At 36.9% G+C, this 20,071-nt stretch overlaps 1 protein-coding gene across 1 annotated transcript in view; it reads left to right on the top strand.

Annotated features, from left to right (window-relative positions):
- Positions 1-1,533: 1,533 nt before the first annotated feature.
- edil3a (EGF-like repeats and discoidin I-like domains 3a) overlaps positions 1,534-20,071 on the top strand; it is a 155,727-nt gene continuing 137,189 nt past the window's right edge. The window contains 1 exon segment of the mRNA XM_042724613.1: positions 1,534-2,084. Within this exon segment, the coding sequence (XP_042580547.1) occupies positions 2,021-2,084 (64 nt within the window). The 5' untranslated portion in view covers positions 1,534-2,020.

Below are 20,071 nucleotides of genomic sequence, written 5' to 3'. Positions count from 1 at the left end.
TAGACAGTTATTCTGTTTTGTATATGGCTACAGCAAGAGCACTATGAATGCATTCAGCATTAACATGTCTTATTCAGATATAACCTGAAAGTAGAGGTGTCCCTGAAGGTATGAGCTATTATTCTTCACACATGTTACATACAGGAAGAGCAATAAGCCTCTAAAGTACTCCTTGGAGGATTAGGAAAGGGTTTAGCAATTTTTGGATGCCGGTAACCAGCTGTGTCTGATGTGATGTGTATGGAGATGCTCCACTTTATTGTGTGTAATTAATTAAATGTCATATCAAATCACCAGGGACTGGCAGATAATTGTGCAGGCCATGTTGCATAAGTATTCACACCAAACTCTATCCACAACTGAACCAGCCAGCATAAAGATTTAACTCCTTTTAGACTAATGAGGGGTATAATGTGGTGTGTAAAATTGACAGCTCTGGTTTGCTTTAATATTTCATATTTCAGTGAGGGATTAAAGTACTCCACAGTCTGTCAATGACTCAAGTATTCAAAGAGATACAGCACAAATTTGCATGTCCATTAAATTAATGGAATTACTAAGTGCATTAAGTACTTATGCCTTAAAATAGAGATTACTACTAGAATAGCATAAGGATTTGTATAGGGGAGACTGAAGTGAATTGTAACACCATAATCTTTTCTGTTTTTCTGTTGGTTGAGCGGACAAGAGGCTTGTGACGCTTTCCAGTGTACTAAGATTGCACAACATGGGACTTTGTATAGTCTTTTTGAGAGTGACACAAACACACACACGCGTTTGCACCAGTGTTTTTATTTTTTCTTCCTTATAATTGCCCTGCTAACATTTTAATTTTTAGCAATGTATTTGTACTATGTATGTACTGGAAATAACATTTTTATTTATTTTTTTATTTTATTTTTTTTTTTCATTAAAGGGGTAGTTCTCCCAAAAATAAAAATTCTGTTATCAATCATACTACCCTCTTGTCTTTACAAACCTGTATAACGTCCTTCTGTTCTGTGGAACACACACACATTGGGAATCATATATTGGGAACCAAAGAGTTGTATTGACCACTGACATTTTTATTTACCACTGACCTAAAAAAGAGACTATTTTATGTTTTAACAAAGAAAGTAAGTCATACTGGTTTGGGATGCCATGAGGGTGAGCAAATTTATAATTATATGTTATGGTTTAAATTAAGACATTTATTATTTGTTTATCCTTTATACTTTGAAATTAAACTCTTTGAAATTAAATGGGTTTGGGTTTTAGTAGTGATGAGGGTTACCATAATACTATTAAACAAATGCATAAAATTAAAATGTTGCAACTGGTGCAACACAACTCACCCGGGTGGTGAAGGGTTGTAACACAGGTACTCGTACCTTATTTTAATTTGTAGCATAATTTGTAAATATGGGAAGATCACATCAAAGTTTTGGATAAATATCGCACAATTTGTTACAGCCATCCACGGTCTCCCCTACAGGGCCATCCCACTATCTCACCTACAGAGAGAGGAGAGAGTGTGATAAATCTGTGATCGGAAGGGAGGTCAGAACAGTTAAGCCGCTGTACCTGTTCTACATCAGAGCAAAAAGCGCGTCTTTCCCTGGGAGAAGTGAAATACACAGACAGTGCCCCACCCATTTGGATTTTGCAGTTCGTTCTGTGTATTGGAGGCTCCAGGGCTGCTGGGGAGGAGCGAGGCTCGTCTTTATCAGTAAGACAGCGCCGCTGCTTGAGCACTACACTGACCGTCTGCCGCGCGCAATCACCGATTGATCGGGACCCGCGCGGAGTCTCTTCGTTATCTCGCCGCGCGCCACTGCAGCAGAAGGGCAAGAGGAACTCCTGAGAGGATCACTTATTTCATCTCCGCTGACCCTTCCTGGGAGAAAAACACGGACTAAACTGACACCTGTCCTGGGAGATACTTAGTCGAAGACCTTTTCGTGTACCTCCGAAGTTTTAACCCTCTGTACCGTTCAACATTTGTAACCTTGGAACTCGTTGCTGCTGTTCGGTGAGGATGGGACCGTTGCTTGTCTCCATCGCCCTCTGCGTGCACCTCGCTGTCCCGCATCTCGTCAAAGGTGAGTGGCAGAGCGCAGAATCTCTGTTTTTGTGTATGTTGTTTAACTTTCAATTCCAGAAGAACAGGGAGACGATATAAAAAGGTGTTATAATTCAGCACGTCAAGTAATGACCTTAAAGGCTCGTTTACAACAAAATGTTTGTTGTGCGTCTCAACATGTCCTCGAATTAACCTCAGAACGCACGATTAGTTGGCAGCAACTATATTTGAGCACAAGTCAGTTTTGGATATTTGAAATGCCATAGCTCATTCTGTTTTTATTGGGCAAGTGAAGGTAGTAAGGGAGACATTATTTACACGCTATCCCATTGACAGGCTGCTACGGCTTTCCTTGTACTCCCACGGTTTTTACATCTATGGCAAGCTGTTGGAACATTTAAAGGGATTAAAGTTTTCCGTCGCTAAGACAGATTTTCTCAATTGGAAAAAATGAGGGGAAAACATATAGCTCGTTGTTGTTGTTTTTTTGCCGGCACACCAAAAATCATCCCTCCAAGGCTGCAGCTTCTTAGTGACAACATAGTGATGTTGCTCGCATCATTTAAAAAAAAAAGCAGAGTTATTAGCAGAGAAGACTGAGCAGTACTTGAATTTCGGCTGGGCATTGTGTCTATTAATAACTATTCTACTCATTCTGGCTGGTTCCGCACTTATAACGCGATGACAGATGACAGAATGTATCATTGGCACACTTACATTTTCTGTGTGCTTTCATTTTCTGTGCGCCCACTGATCGCAGAGAGCTATTGTAGTTTGCAAATGTGATATTGATTTAATACAACAGTTCAGTAAACAAGTGCTGCCTGAGTTTGCTCTATTTCGTCCACGAAAATAGTTCCAAATATAGTTACATCTCAGCCGCTTCACATCTCTAAAACAAACACAGCCAAGTTTGATCCATTCAATGAAAATGTATTTTTGAACGAATCTGAGTCAGTGATTCATGATTATCCATTCATAAAGACAGTCAATTGCTTCATTCCTGAATGAATCAGCCGTTTGAACAAAACAATTGAATTAATAATTCAGTGATAAAATCAGTGATTTGCTGCCACCTGCTGGCGGAATTAGTTTCATTTTTAGCATATAATTTCAGTTATTTATATAATTTAATATTTCTGTATTAAAATTTTTATATTTGCACATGCTGTTGAGTCTCGAGAACTCAAGGTTAAAAAAAACACATTATTTTCCATATAATGTACATTATTGTTTCTTCTCTATGCTTGATTCCGGGATCGATCCCGGGTTGGGGACCTAGTAACAGTGCCAGGTTCAGGTCAGAACAAGCTCTGTGTGAACAAAAGCTGGAATCAATGGCGTAAAGGGTGTGTCGTAGTGATGACGCACGTTATTGTGCAACTCTTTTACCAGGTGTTTTGAAGGCAGATCAACGTTTGCGACGAAAAAATATGTGCAAACTGTAATGAAGCAGAGATCAGTTAGCTCCTCACCATCCGCGATGAAGCTGAGATTGTTCGCCAGCTTAAGTGAAAGTTAATGTGCCTAGTTTTCGACTCGTACATTACACGTCACATCCAGTGGGGACATAATTACTGATTATAATGACTTATACTGTCTTTTTACGTGTCACGCGTATCGCACTGCGTAAACATAAAACCATGTCTGGATTTGTGATCAGAGAAAAAACAAACAATAAGCACAACTCTAGACTGCTCAAAACTCGAGTTTGAATATTCAGTGGCAAATTCTTTAAATAAAAAAAAAAACGTACTTACAGGCTGTGAGTCAGAAGCGCCAGACTGTTCTTGCAAGGTTGGAACTGCCCCACTTTATAGAAACAGCCTTTGTGCCACAGACGCATTGTAGGCTACTGGTTCAAGAAACAGTCCTCATCCTCCATAAAATGCGCTACACACATCTATATATTTGAGTTGAACTGTTCTGGAGCAGTGTTGTAAATATAACTTACCCACTGATTTCTAGTTGTGTTTCTAGTTGTGTCCTCTTTTGGAAGGCCAAACAAAGTGGTTTCACTTTCACAACGAAACACACAGGGTCTCCACAACATGGCAGCGGCGGCAACAGCAAGAATAAAATTTACGCCTTCTTTCTTTGCGTGAACATTTGGGTGCCGTTATGCAAATCTTCCCACATCATGACGTAGACGTGGGGGTGTGTTAGAATGAGCCATTTTAGGAGGACGTGGTTGACTCTTAACTTTTATAAAGAATATCTCTGGATTTGATCTTCTTTATGCACCAAGAGATAGAGAAATTTAGATAGAACTTATTCTATTGTTTTGATTGTACTTTTTTGAATTTGACATAGATGAAAATGATGCCATTACAAAGGTAAAAATAAAATACCCCTGTAAGTCACTTTAAGGAGTCAAATGTCACCTTGTATTAGGAAGAATCATTTTTGATCAGAATTTTTGATTATTGATCAGAAGGTGCTCCTATTTTTTTTTTTTAATTAGGAGGACAACCACTCTTAAAAAGAAAATTAACCACAGAGCCATATGTAACAGTATATTAGATCTGTGCATGAGGTCTTAAAGAGACAGCAGCCTAAATAAACCTCCTACTGGTTTTCATTATAAAGTGAAGACTACCCAGTGTTATTTTACAGTTGAAAAAAAAAAGTACTGTTAATTTAATTTGTATCTTGTTATTGTTTTGTTTGTGCTATTGATTGTCATTAATTTATTTGTTCTTATTTACTATTTACTTGTCTTTTTTAGTTAAAATAAATTTAATTCTGAGTGCATGTGATTCTCGGGTGGGGAGGGGGCGTGGTCCATGAGAAATAGTCCTGCCACCACAGCTGGAAAAAGTCCTAGGAAACACTGCATGCATTTAAAAAAAAAAGAAAAAATGCCATTACAAAGGTAAAATGAAAATGCCCCCGCAAATAATTTAGAGTTAATTGTCAACTCATATTAGGAAGGCTAATTTTTGAGCAGAATTTTTTATTATTGATCAGAAGGTGCTCCTAATTTTTTTAGATGTGGAATGGGGTTTGGCTGAGGAAAGATTTTCAGTAATTTTTTTAACCCCTGGATTTAAACCATAAAAAAACTAAGGTATCACTTTTATTGTACTACATCTTCTGATTTATTTTCTAGTTATCCACTACTGACTAGTACAGACATCTTTTTCATGTTCACTAACTATTCCTTAGATACCAGTACTTATAGACTGTCGTCAGTGGCTAAATTAATAGATACTAGTCATTCTGCTTAATTATTTTCTGCTTATCTACATATTAGTACTTCATTTCAATCAGCCAATTAATCAATTAAACCACTTTATTTAAAGAGCACAAATAAATGCATCAATAGTTTGCCAAAGTGGTTATTCATTTTCTGCAAGTCATTATCCAAATAGTTATTTGTGTGTCTTTCAGTTTTTTTTTTTTTTTTGTATGTAATGAGACTTTAGCAGGCCTATGCAAATGTTAGCATGCCTTGAAGAAAGTCTGACAAATATATAACTGTAAATGTAAAACTGATATATGCTAGTCACTGTAATACAGTAGGTGTTATTATCTGATTAATATATACTTCTAATTAAACAAACAAACAACAACAACAAAAAAAAAAAAAAAAAAAAACATACTTGTATGTGTATAAGTAAGGAGCAACCAATAAGAAATTTTACAACCAATTCTGATAGCTGATTAATCAGAATGATATTAAGATATATTAATCAGAATGATATTATTATTTATTGCTGTAAACTACACAGGGAACCCTCTCATTTGATACATTAAAGGTTAAAATGAACAACAACACTATTATAATAAAATTATATTTATTTTCAAATAAAAAAAAAAATACTCAAAAACATTTGTATACAACTCAGTTGAAAGCTGAGACTTTATTTCTTATCAGAAATAACAAAGCTCAAAGCCCATTGTGATAATTAAATTATAGGTGCTTTTCAAATAAAGTGTTTTTTTTTTTTTTTTAAACCTCAGACCTAGCAACCCTGATTTGAACTATGGCTGGTTCACTGGGTCAAATAGAAACCACATTAAAAGTGCTGCATTAATGTGTGATTATTGCTTTAACCTGAACAGCCTTAAATTCAACTCAAGAAACGTCTTCATACAAGCTGCTGTCTGACATACTTTTCTGCCGCCTTTTGATTGACAGGAAATAATCGGCCCTGATCATCAGCTGTTTTAAACAATTGCCTGATGGCTGATAGCATAGATAATTGCTTTTATCAGCCAATACCGATTTTTGGCCAATATATTGGTGCATTCCTACTTACAAATAATAAAAATATGTGCTAATAAAATAAAAAAGCATACTAGTTAGTTTTAAGGCAGAAATGTTAAAATAGCTTGCCACATTACATCAGGAGACTGATCAGTTCTCATGCTGGATGGACTTGGGATCCATTTACCGCTGCTCAGCGGATGTTTCTTCCCGTTCTTATCGATCTTCAATCACTGCCAATGTTTTCTTCCATAGTAGACATGCGAGTGCTGCACATCCGTTTGGATTCAAATGCGCTGTCACTGTGAAAGTGGACAGGTTTCATTTTTTACATTGTTCACAGAGCAGCCAGAAGCACTGGATAACATCTTAAAGGGATCATCAAGATGCCCGTTTTCCACAAGTAGATATGATTCTTTGAGGTCTTAATGAAAAGTCTGTAACATAGTTTGGTTCAAATTTCTCAATGGTAGTGTAAAACAACACCCTTTTTACCCTGTCAAAAACAGCTCTTTTTAGAGCAAGCCGTTTTGTAGCATTTTCCTTAAAATGTTAATGATCTCTGCTGACCCACCCCCCTCTCTTCCAAGCCGCTCTCTGAGGTACTGTTTACTTTAGTTGCATTCATCGTGAAACTTGCTAATTAGCACATTATTAGGAAAGGCGATTTGCAAAGATTCATTAAAGGGTTCATATGATGCAATTTGAAGTTTTCCTTTCTCTTTGGAGTGTTACAAGCACTTGGTGCATAAAGAAGATCTGTAAAGTTGAAAAGACTAAAGTCTCAAACCCAAAGAGATATTGTTTATAAAAATTAAGGGTCAACAACACCCCCCTAAATTGGCTCATTCTACCACGCCCCCACATCTCTACGTCACTATGTGGGACGATTTGCATAATGCTGCCCAAATGTTCACACAAAAAAAGAAGCTGTAACCTTTATTCTCTCTGTTGCCGCAGCTGCCATGTTGTGGAGTCGCTGTGTGTTTCGTTGAAGTGAAACTTTGTTTGGCCTTCCAAAAGAGGACATGACTAGAAATCAGTGGTTAGGTTGTATTTAAACACTGTTCCAGAACAGTCCAACCCAAATATTCCGATGTGTGCTGCGCATTTTATGGAGGATGAGGACTGTTTCCTGAACCAGTAGCCTGCAATGCGTCTGTGGTACAACGGCTGTTTCTATGAAGTTGGGCAGTTCAAACTTTGCAAGGACAGTCTGGCACTTCTGACTCACAGCCTGTAGGTACATTTTTTATATTTAAATAATTTGCCAATGATGATTCAAACCCGAGTTTTGAGCAGTAGAGTAGGCTTGTTGTTTCTCAGATCACAAATGCAGACATGGTTTTATGTTTATGCAGCGCGAGAGGCAACGCAAAGCATAAAAATACAGTTTTGGTAATTAATGTGTAAAAACATATCCCCACTGGATGCAACAAATGCCTAGTTTGTAATGGGTTTTATTTGTTTTGTCTCGTCTAGTGATGCCCGGATCGTGAACAAATCTTTCTATTTAACTGGATCTTCCAGTTCACCAAATCTATCTGAATCATTTGAAACTGTTTGCGTCTCCAGTACGCACTAATCCACAAATAACTTAAGTTATTCGGTTTATAAACGTGCCTTACACTCCCTCTGACGCGAAATAAACCAATATCCTGAGTTATTCATAAACTCCTAACAGTACATTGACTGAACTGCTAAAAGGAAAGCTATGATGGGATGTGCACGAGCAGAACAGCTTGACTCAGTCTCGTGCTGCTGGCCTTGGAGACGGCATAGTATGTAAAGGGGCCTAACATTTCCATCACATGCTTGAGGCATTTGGCCAATCACAATGCATTGAATAGCTGGCCAATCAGAGCACACCTTGATTTTCAGACCGTAGTATGTTAAGGGGCGTAACATTTCCGTCACACGCTTAAGGCATTCGGCCAATCACAATGCACTGAATTGCTGGCCAATCAGAGCACACCAAATAAGCTTTGTAAAAATCGCCACGTTTCAGAAGGCGGGGCATAGAGGAGAAACTATGATGTTTTTAACCTTAAACTGCATAAACAAATTGCATTACACCATACGGGGGCGCATTCCCTTCAAAAACAAATGTAATCCACTGCGTCTTCAGCGGCTGAGATGTCGGGGGTAAATGATGACTGCTATGTTCATTATTACATCCAACAACAGAACACCTCAATCCATGGGCTTTGCTAGGCCATTTTTAGTGCGACTACGTGACTACTCAGGCCCCCTAAAATTTTGCGATTAGTTCCATAAACTGTACACGAATTTGTGATCCCGTCAGTCCCCTTTAAATTTCATATGAAAATTATGGCAGACTTCAATCGTCTCCTCCCCGTCTTTCAGCACGTTCTTTTTCAATCCGCAGACTGCAGCGGTGCAGGACAAGGTGTGTGTTTATCGGTAGATTGTTATAATATCTGCATCTGTGCAGTTCTTTGTCATAAATACAGCTTACAAAATATCATGGGGGAGCAATCGGTTCCCCATTTACTGTAAACTGTAAAAAAGGTTTTGCTGCGTTCACCCCTGATCACACCGCAGGTGTCCTTCAGTGAAAATGAAGCACATATGAACGCATATACTTTATAAAACGATGTTGCCATTTTCATTTGAAAATATATATATATATATATATATATATATATATATATATATATATATATATATATATATATATATATATATATATATATACTGTATATATATATTCTGGAATCGCCCCTGCCTCAGTCGCTTAGGAGACATTCTTGTTTACATCTGGGTCACACAGACAGGCATCTCAGATCGGCTTGATTTGAGAAAGGGGAAATGATTTAAAAAAAATCATTGGGTGGACTTTTATCATTATAGGGTGGTTGTGTACACACACTGCCAACACACATTTCAGTTCAAACAACTTGTAAAAGTGCTTGTAGCTCGATGACCACTTTAAAGCTAATGTTCAGTGTTGACATGGCCCATGGCACATGTAAAAAAATTGTGTGTTGAATTAAAATTTGGCTTAGGCACTGTGATGTGTATTTAACTTAATTGACACACTATGTTTAGATTCTTCAGAGGTGATTTTGAACATTCAGATCAACATTCTTCTGACTCTTAGGTAGTAAAAACACCAGTCTTATGTATTTGGCATAAATGTAGAAATGTAGTGCATTCTATGGAAAGACTGACCAGATAATTTGAAGAATTTGACGAGAAATGAATATGAGTTCATATCAAAACTCTGACTTTTATCGCAGACTTTAGTTTCTTGGCAAATCTGAGCACAGTTTGAGACATTGAGATTTCTTCTAAAACCCTAGAGGAGACTTGTTTGAGATTACTGGGGTTGTTTCCTTCTTGAGAAAAACTGAAGAAGCAAAATCTTGAATTTGCTATTTAATCTCATTGCAGTCTAGAAGAAACAGTTCTTATGTGTGTTTTTTGCTCCCCGAGGGGATGGACCTGTTTTCTGAAAGTGTCTCCTTGAGGCTGCAAGAGCACTGAAGTATATAGCAATGATGGAGCATCATTTAAGTGTTCCTCAAAGGCAGACGTTATCGCTTTCTAAGTTTGGATGCCTCTCAGAAGAATGAAGCATAGATGCATCAGTCCAAATTTTCTTCAGCTGACAGTTATGTTCCTGAATATGAAAGCAAGCCAAAATAATATGATGAAATAATATATGAAAACAGGTTTTATGCTTGTACCCTTGTTTGTAGCTTCCCAGTCTTCTCAGCTTCACAGGTCTGTGATTTTAAGTGTGCTTCCAGTCTAGCTGTGCTAGGAGCTATAATTGTAACTGAGCATGGCCTCAGAGCCTCCTGGTGTCAACTGTGCTTCTGCAGCTTGGAGCTACAGCCTCCTCCTTGAATAATGGATTCTTAGCTACAATACCTCAGGGTGCACTTGTTCCCTGGCTTGGTGAGGGAGTGAAATCATCAGTGGCAGTTCTTCAATTAATCACAGCACATTCAGACGTCACACATTCGACATGCTTCAAGGTGTGATTTGGTGGCATGCCTCGCATTGAGTCACATTTACTTTGTTTCTTACACAGTAGTTAAGAACTTCAGACAGTTTCTTTTCTATTAGAGTTAAAGGACGTATGGCAAAGTAAAGGGATAGTCCACTCAGGGAATTAAAATTTCAACATTTACTTACCTACATGTCATTCCAAACCTGTATGACTTTCTACTGTGGAACTTAGAAGATATTTTGAAGAACATTGCTAACCAAACAGTTTTGGTTCCCATTGACCAAGATTACATTTGAATACAATGGAGGAAAAAAAAAATCAACATACTTCAAAATATATTATTTTGGAATGACATGAGTAAATGATGAAAGAATTTTCTTTCTTCTTCTTCTTCTTCTTCTTCTTCTTCTTCTTCTTCTTCTTCTTCTTCTTCTTCTTATTTTGGGTGAACTTTTAAATAAGTGTTTTTTTATGTTAAAATATTTGCTATCACAGTTAACAATGTTCCGGTGGTGTAACATTTACGGCCCAGTGTTTATGGAAACATATATAATTTGTGGTCTAACATTTATGGAAGAGTATGAAATGTCTTGCAGTATATCATATTTCTTCCATTGTGTGCGAGACTGTGTGGGAGATTTCAGAGGCTGCTTTCATTGATGCATGTGACTGTCGGGGGGCAATTACAAGCAAACACCCTATTCTCAGTGTCAGAGGCCACAGCTGCTGGCTTGAGTGAATCGATGCTCTTTAAACATCTCTCGCCTGGAAAGACTCACTGCGCAACGTCTCATGCCATTTTGCAATGTATCAGAATGCTGTGTGGCTGATAAAAAGGCATTTTGTTTATTAAGCTATGCCGACTGTCTCAGACAGACCGTGAAATAACACTTGCTGATGACAGGGGGCATGTTGCTGTATGCATGTTCTGTGGTGTGTGTTGTTTTTTTAGGTTTATATATGTGGACACCTTTATACTGAGGTCATTGGATTGAAATACATTTTTTGACAGATGTTGCTCAACTGCTGTATGGAAGCCTGTTTCGGCTAAAACGTATAATAGTGAGAAAGCATTTAAAATAAGAAATGAAGTCACATTGTGAGAGATGAAGTCAGAATTATAATATGTAAAGTTACAATAATGAAAAGATACATGTGCAGGTACAAAAACTAAAGTTGCAATTTCAATAAATAAATTAGCATTTGTGAAATATAAAGTCACATTTTTAGGAATTAATCATAGTTATGGGAAGCAAATGCAATTAAGTGAAATAAAGTTGCATCTCATAAGATGTAAAATAAGAACTATAAATTTGCTAATAAGATAAATAAATTTGCAAACAATTTCCAACTGAGAAATGAATTTGCAGTTTAAAGAAATAGTCACATTTGTGAGATATAATGTCATATTTTAAAATATAAAATCACAATTACAGGAAGGAAAAAAAGACCACAATTATATGAAAAAAAGCTGCAGTTGTTAAATATGAAGTCACAATGATGAGAAATTCAGATTTGTAAGAAAATCACATTGTGAGAAATTAAGTGACAATTTTGCGAATGAAATTCACAGTTGTAGGAATTAATCACAGTTTTGGGAAACAAACCCAATTATGTGAAATAAAGTTGCAATTGTGAGATATAAAATAAATTAATTTTGCAGTAGCCCCTAATGTTGCAGTTCCTGGAATTGCACTTGTGAGCTATATGACTTTTTTGAGAGATAAAATCACAATCAAGGATAATAATTTCAATGATGCCAAATAAAGTTGCAGTTGTAAGATGTAAATTAACAGTTATCATAAATTTGAGTTACATTTGTTAGAAATGAAGTCACAATTGTGAGAAATAAAGTCACAGTTTTGAAATATATTGTCACATTTATCCATATATTCTTTACTCTAAGGTGGAAATGGTCTTCCACGCCTCATTGTAGAGTATAGGTGATGTTTATGGTAACCTCATCCCAATGTTTTTAGAGACAGCAAACTGTCTAGACATCCTTTACTTATTTATATTTTTTTTCTTGCATATATTTTGTACTGTAAGTAGTGTATCTCTGCACTATAGTTCAAACCTCAAAAGCTTTATACATCAATATTTATTGCATTATATTTTCTGCTTTGTATTGGGCTCTCTATCCGTGACAGTGTAACTATTTTATCCCAGCTTGAGGACAGGAGTGTGTTTGACAGGGGACCCATGTTGAGAGTGTGAGACAAATTTGTTCTGGTTGGATGAGCCTGTGGGCCCTTAAGCTCCAGCAGTTCAGGTCTTTATCCTGCACACATGAACTGTGCTGTCAGCGTCAGCTGGCCACTTCATTAGAACGCCTTCCCAGCGTGAGTCCTGCATGCTTTATTTATTGTGTGACATTTGCGATTACATTGTGGAAAAATTCAAAGCAAGCAACTTAGAGAAACAATCCACTGTGGGCCCTCTGTCTGACGAGGAGACCATAAGCTGTATGAAAAAAAATAAAAAAAAATAAAAAATGATTTGCTTATTAAAAAGGCCCAGTTAAGATGCAAAACGCAATCAGATTCCTTGTTAAAAATGTAAATGTGACCACAGCATTTTCCTAGAGTGAACTTGCAGAGAAAAATGCTGAGGTAATTGTGATTTTAAATGGTCACGTGTGCTTTTTTATGATGGGGTGTCAGTTGGATTGTTTTCTTAGTTAAGCAAATGACTCTCCCTTGAGAGCAATATGCAGCCGTATTACAATCTGATTTGCAATTACAATTTGTAGGTCTCTATAGGAGAAGTAGATAGTTTTGTCATTCTTTTATTTACCATCACTTTCACTCTCTCTTTAATGAGTGTACAGAGGCCATTCCTTTCTAGATCATTGGTTCGGATAGGCTCACAGATCACAATTAATCATGAACGGAGCAACATGACTGCTCTGGTGAAACAGAACTCAGTCTTTCCATAATGACCTTCCGTTCTGATGAGGTGTCATTGAACTTTACTCACTGCCCTTCTTTTCCTGTATGCTGGGGTGTAATTGTGGTCATCACTGTCTGGACTGTCTTCATGCAATCCTGCTAATAATAAAATATGGATTCATTTTTCACATGTTTTGACAGACTAATGGCAACATTGGCGTTTGTTGATGAGCAAGACTTGACCTGTATTATCTCTTGGTAGGGCACCACATGCTAAACTGTGTTAAGAATATTAAGGGGTCAACATTTGCATGTTTAGCATGGCCCATTTAGCCCTTTCTCTTTTGATGAAGCCTTAGCCTTATTCAGAATATCCTATATAATCTTTTTTTTTTTACGTTTCAGTTTAGGTAGGTACAAGTGAGACTCTTGTGGTCATATAAAATGGAATACATATACACAGTTTTTCTCAGTAACTGATTACAAAATAAATGTAATAATTGTAATCAGTTACAGTTACTGAGAAAAAAAGTGTAATTAAATTACAGTTACTTTTGGTAGATGCCAATGTTTCCTCTCATAACTATACAAAGATTTGATTTCAAAAACAGTATTAAACTATTTCTTGTTTTGCTTTTAAATGGGTGAAAAGTAAAAAAAAAAAAAAAAAAGTGCAAAAGTCTGATTTTGTTGTGGCTGTGCTTTAAAATTAAATTATAATCTTAATTCAAGTGATGAATAAAGAATTTTGAGCTCTATTGTAAGGTTAACCCTGCCTGCTTTAAATGTTTGAAAATGATTTAAATTTGTAATAGATGAAAACATTAGAAATTTAAACAAGCATAAAGTAATCAAATGTAATAAATAACTTTAAAGTAATTGAAATAGTTACACTACTTATTACATTTCAGATAGGGTGATATATTGTCATATCCCGGATCAAAGGCTATGACAAAAGAGGGAAGCAGGGGTTGAATCAAAATATAATATATTTATTTAACAAACAAAGCAATAATTGAACAAACGCCAGCCAAATGCAACATAAAAGGTGGTGCGCGGGAGAGATGAACTCCCCACGCACACCACAGGTGTCCTTCATCTGCATTAGAATGGGGTCCCAAACGGAAACCCAGCAACAAACAGCTCACAAAACAAAACTAAACTCAAAAAAAATTACAACCATTACAAATATGCAAACACCCCAATTACCCCATTTAAAATGAACCTACTTAACCTTAACCTCACTATTCAAGTCCTCTGCATCTCCCATTCCTACTTCTGGTTCAGCAACCGGTGTACAAAGGAAGCAATTTAAGAAACCAGTAAAGGCAGAATACACAGAGAACAGAAATGGTAACACTAGAGGCGCTCTATGAACGTTTATGGCAATATTGACAAAATCTATCGGAGTCACGTGAACCATTACCCTTATTTTCAGACTGAAAACTCTTACTTTGGCTCACAAAAACATCAGACACATTAGAACTTGGCACGTTGTAACTTAACTGGTACTTATCCTGATTGAAAATGTGTCCAATGCAAGCAAAACCAGAATTACCACGTCCAATTCGGCCTTCGATTTAAACCTTCCGTGCTCAGTTTGCTTCGCAAGTAACTCTTTGTTGTTCAAACGTTAAACTTGAAATCGACATGGAAAGCAAAAGTTAATGAAAAATTACTGACATCAATACCATAGTGTTTTTTCATAGCTATTTTAAGAAGCTGCTCTTTTGTGCAAAGATCTAATATTTCTTCTGACGGAGACGCTATAAATTCCTCTACTGTAGACATTTTAACCATGTGTGTGGAATTTCAGGCCAAAATTATTAGCACTGAATCTATAACACAAAAATAAAAATAAGGTGTGCCTCTCTAACTAACTACTACAACCGCAAAACTACAGAAACTCAACCCTAGTCTTCATGCGGCTACTGATGGTGGTTCCGTTATGCACAAAACCTGATGGGAAGGAAAAGCAATCTGAAACTGGTGACTCTCCTAAACCCAAGGAAGTGCCCCCAAGACAACTGCTCTATCCACTTTCACCGAAAAACTACACAAACAACGCAGGTGAAACCCAAATGAGTAATGCCTCTAAACCTAACAGAGAAGCACCTTATTTAAAAAAAAAAAAAAAACAAAAGGAATACTTACATTACTTACCTAGATTTTCACGCACCCCGGTCAAAAACCGTTTTCAGGCAAACCAATCACAGCGCAAATTCTCTTTACAACCTACACCTGCACCACACAATCTAATACTACGGGCAAGTGACGTCACTCCAGCAACACTTCATTCACAAATATTATCCCGCAAAACGCACAACTTTTAATACGTAGCACAAAAACAAACCAAAAACAGCCAGACAAGCCCCTATTTGTCATAACCCGGGTCAAAGGCTATGACAAAAAAAAAAAAAAAAGAGGGAAGCAGGGGTTGAATCAAAATATAACACATTTATTTTACAAACGAAGCAATAATTGAACAAAAATGCAGGCCAAAAGCAACAAAAAAAAGATGGTGAACAGGAGAGACAAATGCCCCACACACACCACAGGGGAAAGGTAGGAAGCTTTTGTAATGAGGAAAGACTCCGGGCCCAGGTGTCCTCCATCTGCATTCGGGCTGCAGCCCCGCCCCACTGAAACACAGAAATTAACAAAACCACACAGCAGACAGGTAGGCATGCCATCACATATATTTATTGAAAACAATATTTTCAGTATCGTGATATTGCGATAGCAAAATCTTGATATTATCTTGAGATTATCGTGGTCACATGACGATATGAAACAATAGGTCTTTCAGGAAAAAAAGTGTAGTTTTTAAAATATATTTGTTTTGGGGCATTATATTTAGGCACAGACAGTATCGGTCAAACAAACTAAAACCGAAAGCACTATATAGCTTAATCCCTTCATCAGTTCTGTTTTTGCGTGTTTAAAAGTGAAGCATACACATTGTTGACGTGATCAGCTCGTGATCCGGTGTTTTCCGCGCCTCAGAGCAGCTCCGTTCACAGTGAATGAATGCAGTGAACTCATTTATTGCATGTGCTGCGAGTTTGGGAACACAATAAATATTGGGAAATATCGCAATAAATATCGTATTGTGTACTTCATATCGCAATAATATCGTATCTTGAGATTTTGATATTGTCACATCCCTTATATATATATATATATATATATATATATGTATATATTTATATATATATATATATATATATATATATGCACGATGAGGCCTCTGCAAAGTGCATTAAAATTGTTTAATGCACAGCTAGCCATGCATTATCCGAGTAGAATGATGGTTATTTTGTCAGTTTCAGCTTGTTTTATATATATATATATAAAGATGGAATATAAAGATGGAAAGGGCAAACAAAAATAAAAAATCTAATTACATTCTTCTGAAGAGCTGGTATTCAGATGAAAGGGAATGTTAACAGATGAAACCTCTAAGTGTTTTATAGACCTCCTTTTAGAATTTGAGGAATTTGGGAATGCAGTGTTATGGTGTGCCTGAGGGGCTATCATCAAATGCCACTGAGAGATTTTAGAATTTTCTCAATAATGGTGACTATGCAAGATGCCCAGACCTGTGGTTCTTATTGCCTGTGGGGCATTTTGGGCTTGGCAGTTTGCATCTGAAGGAGATAATTCAGTAGGGTAGTCTTTGTCGCTGTGTCTTGCCTTGAGAAAATACAGTGAAAAGGAAGACTGATTGCTGCAGATAAACTTTTTTTTACTGAATTGCAATGAAATGTGAGTTTTTTTTTATACTCTTAGGGAGTACAGCATAGCTTAGCTCTTTGTATAATGCTTATACATCTACCATTGTAGAATGAGTTATACTGATTCATTCTGTAGCCTACAATAATGAATTTTTGTTGATAAGAACCCCTGTGCAAACCTCACCTGAACCCTGCGGCTACCATAAAAAAAAGAAAAAAAAAAGAAAAGATAATTAAACTGGTTGAAAGAGAACTTTGCAATTGTCCTTATTTTAAGGAAATGTGTGGGTTTTCTTCTAATTGTCCTTACTTTTCAACAATCTACACTGTAACCTGTGGCATTTGTTTGGGTAAGCGTGAGTAAGGACCTTGAAAGTAAAATGGTAATTTATTACGCATCAAACAAATTTATTTTTGGTTCCTTTTGTTATGTTTTGTTGGTCTTTATGACCTATAGTGGGTGTAGTGTGTTATCACCGCCTGTGAATGAAAGGACATTCATAATGAGTGATGAATTAGTATAGCAGATGGCAGGAAGTCAGAATGAATAAAGATGATGTCACTCCAAGCAAATAACCCTCTTTTTCTCTAAGGGAAGCAAATCATCCTCTTTTGGAACATACTATATCTACTTCACATGGCATCTGTTGACAAGAACCACTGCAGTACATATACTGATGTGGATAAGAGTGATGGGATAGAGGGTGGATTGAATCTGGATTGCTGCATACTTAAACAGTTTATTTAAAGCTGGGCTAAAATTACCTGTCTAACAAGTTCTCCTCATGTTCCCCTAGGTCCATAGCTTTTCCATAGACATTTGTTTAAAGACTAAAGTTGATTAAAGTTGACGTTAGATTTTTACTCTCAGATCTGACATCAGCGATTGATAGTTATATTTGATTTATTTGAAATGCATGCCATGTAGATTATAAAAGTGCACTGCTCCTATGCAAGTACAGCGTAAGTGCGTTAGACTTCATGGTTGTGTGCCTTTCAGAACTAAATTCCTATGATTTTTAAGACTTTTAATGCTGATTCAAACTGATCTCATTCACTGTACAGAAAATACTAATTCTGTAAACAAGTGACCGATTACAGCCGCAGCTTCAGCATCTATTTATAGCGACTTATTCATAACCTAAAGGCTAACATATTAATACTAAAAGCTAAAAAAAAACGTAAATTTTGATTTCATGGGGACTTTAACGTTTTGGTGATCAGTATGCATATGAATTTGTATGATCTCATTTTTAAATGTGCATACAATCTGCTTACACACCATTAAAGGTTAGGGTTGGGTTTTAAGTTTTGTACAAATCATACATTTTCAAACAAAATATACTGTACAAATTCATATGATTTTACCAGCAACTAAAATTGTCACGTTTTCTCATGAGATCGGTTTGAATCATACCTGTTTTATATTTCTTTTAATTGCAGCTCAGCATATTTCTCTTCCTTTCCTTCCATTTCAGCTTCCTGTGGTGTGTGGCCAGTCTTAATTCAGTACAAAATACCAACACCACACAAGTTAGTGCCACACAAAGGATTATGAATTAAGAAAGAAAGCGCTCACACAGTGCAGTTTCCAATCAGTAAAATGGAGTATTGAGGTGGATGTAGTTAAAAAGCATAATAGTTTAAACATGGATTGCGACTATAGAGAGACAAATGTGTCAAATTCTTCAATGCAAAAAAACATCTATGTCAGGCTCTTAATGTGTATGGGGGAGGAATTAAGAAGGTCCTAAACATCAGAGACCATACAATTATTTCATGTCTAGCCAGGTGCCTCATTAGCAAATATATCCAACGTAAACTCAGATGCTTGGCTAGTCTTTGTGCAATACTGGGAGTGGGTGGATTGTTTGGAAATTATTGGCTGAACTCCGGCTGCAGTTCTTTTGGGTTCTTTCATATTTTTTCTAATTAGATTAGCTCCATCATTCAAACTCCTCAAAAGAGTCTAGACAGACTCTAAGATCTGTCCAAATTCTGCACTGACTGCATCTACACGCTCTTCTGTACAGATATGCTGTGCTTAGCAGTCATGATCTCTATAGTACAGCATATTCCACAATTACTTCTGGGTATTCACCATCTTTCTCGCCTCCGCTGAGCCATGAATTACATTATTCAGCCTCTTTACTGACATGAGGTGTAATAAGATTCAGATGCAGGTATCAGTGTCATTTGTCTTGATCTGAGTGAACTGCATTGAATGAAGGCTCCCCAATTACTCTCAGGACAAGGTTGATGCCATGGGTTGTTTATTGATTATCAAAAGATTAAGGTTTAATTTGATACTTAGATGCAAACCATCAGCTGATCTATTCCTCATGCACAACCATTTAGTTTAACTTGCTGTCTGTCTGATCTTGAGGCTTACATCTCGTCGTTGGTACAATGATGTGCATTGCCGTATTCTCTGCTCCCAGACACCCAGTGTTCACAGCATGCCATTGTTAGGCACATTAAGTACATTAACCACACTCGATATCTGAGAGGATTTGTCTCTCCTCACTTGGTTCTGTTCTCAGAGACATCATCTCATGCTCGGTTCACGGCAATTGCTTTCACCCGGCTAGTTCTGATTTAATTTGACGTGTGAAGACCCTTGAATGTTTGTGCACCTCAGTGAAGGCTCAGGGAAGAATCATGTGTTTCAAGCGTGTGAATGCATGTGTGTGTGCCCATAGTTTTAGCTTTTATTGTGCGTGTGTGTTGTTCATTAGCGTTCCAGTGCATTTTGTGTGGGTCTACTGTGTGGATGTGTTTTTTCATAATGAGGTGCTATGTGTGCCATACTCAAAAAACTTTGAAAGCTAACCCAGAAATGTCATCACAAAAATAAGGGGCTTCTTCACAAGCCAGTGAGGCTTTTTTAGAATCTTCTACAGCACTTTGTGCGACACCATGACTCTCCCTGCACACCTACTCATGTCGAACCTACATGCTATGGTTTATTGACAGTCATAAATCTGATTGGAAGTGCAGTGCATGTTACATTAGCAGTTGTATTGGGGGACGAAACCTCACAGTAGGGAAAAATTATATTCAGACATACTTTGATTTTGACTTTGAAGTCCTTTTAAGTCCTTTAACTCCATATATGTATGCATATATAAAATGTATTACAATGCCTGAATGCCATCAGAATTAGTTTTTGTTACTTTCCAG

The sequence above is a fragment of the Cyprinus carpio genome, chromosome B5, assembly GCF_018340385.1.
Source record: "Cyprinus carpio isolate SPL01 chromosome B5, ASM1834038v1, whole genome shotgun sequence".
Taxonomy (NCBI): Eukaryota; Metazoa; Chordata; class Actinopteri; order Cypriniformes; family Cyprinidae; genus Cyprinus; species Cyprinus carpio.
This window is presented reverse-complemented; position numbering and strand designations above follow the sequence as displayed.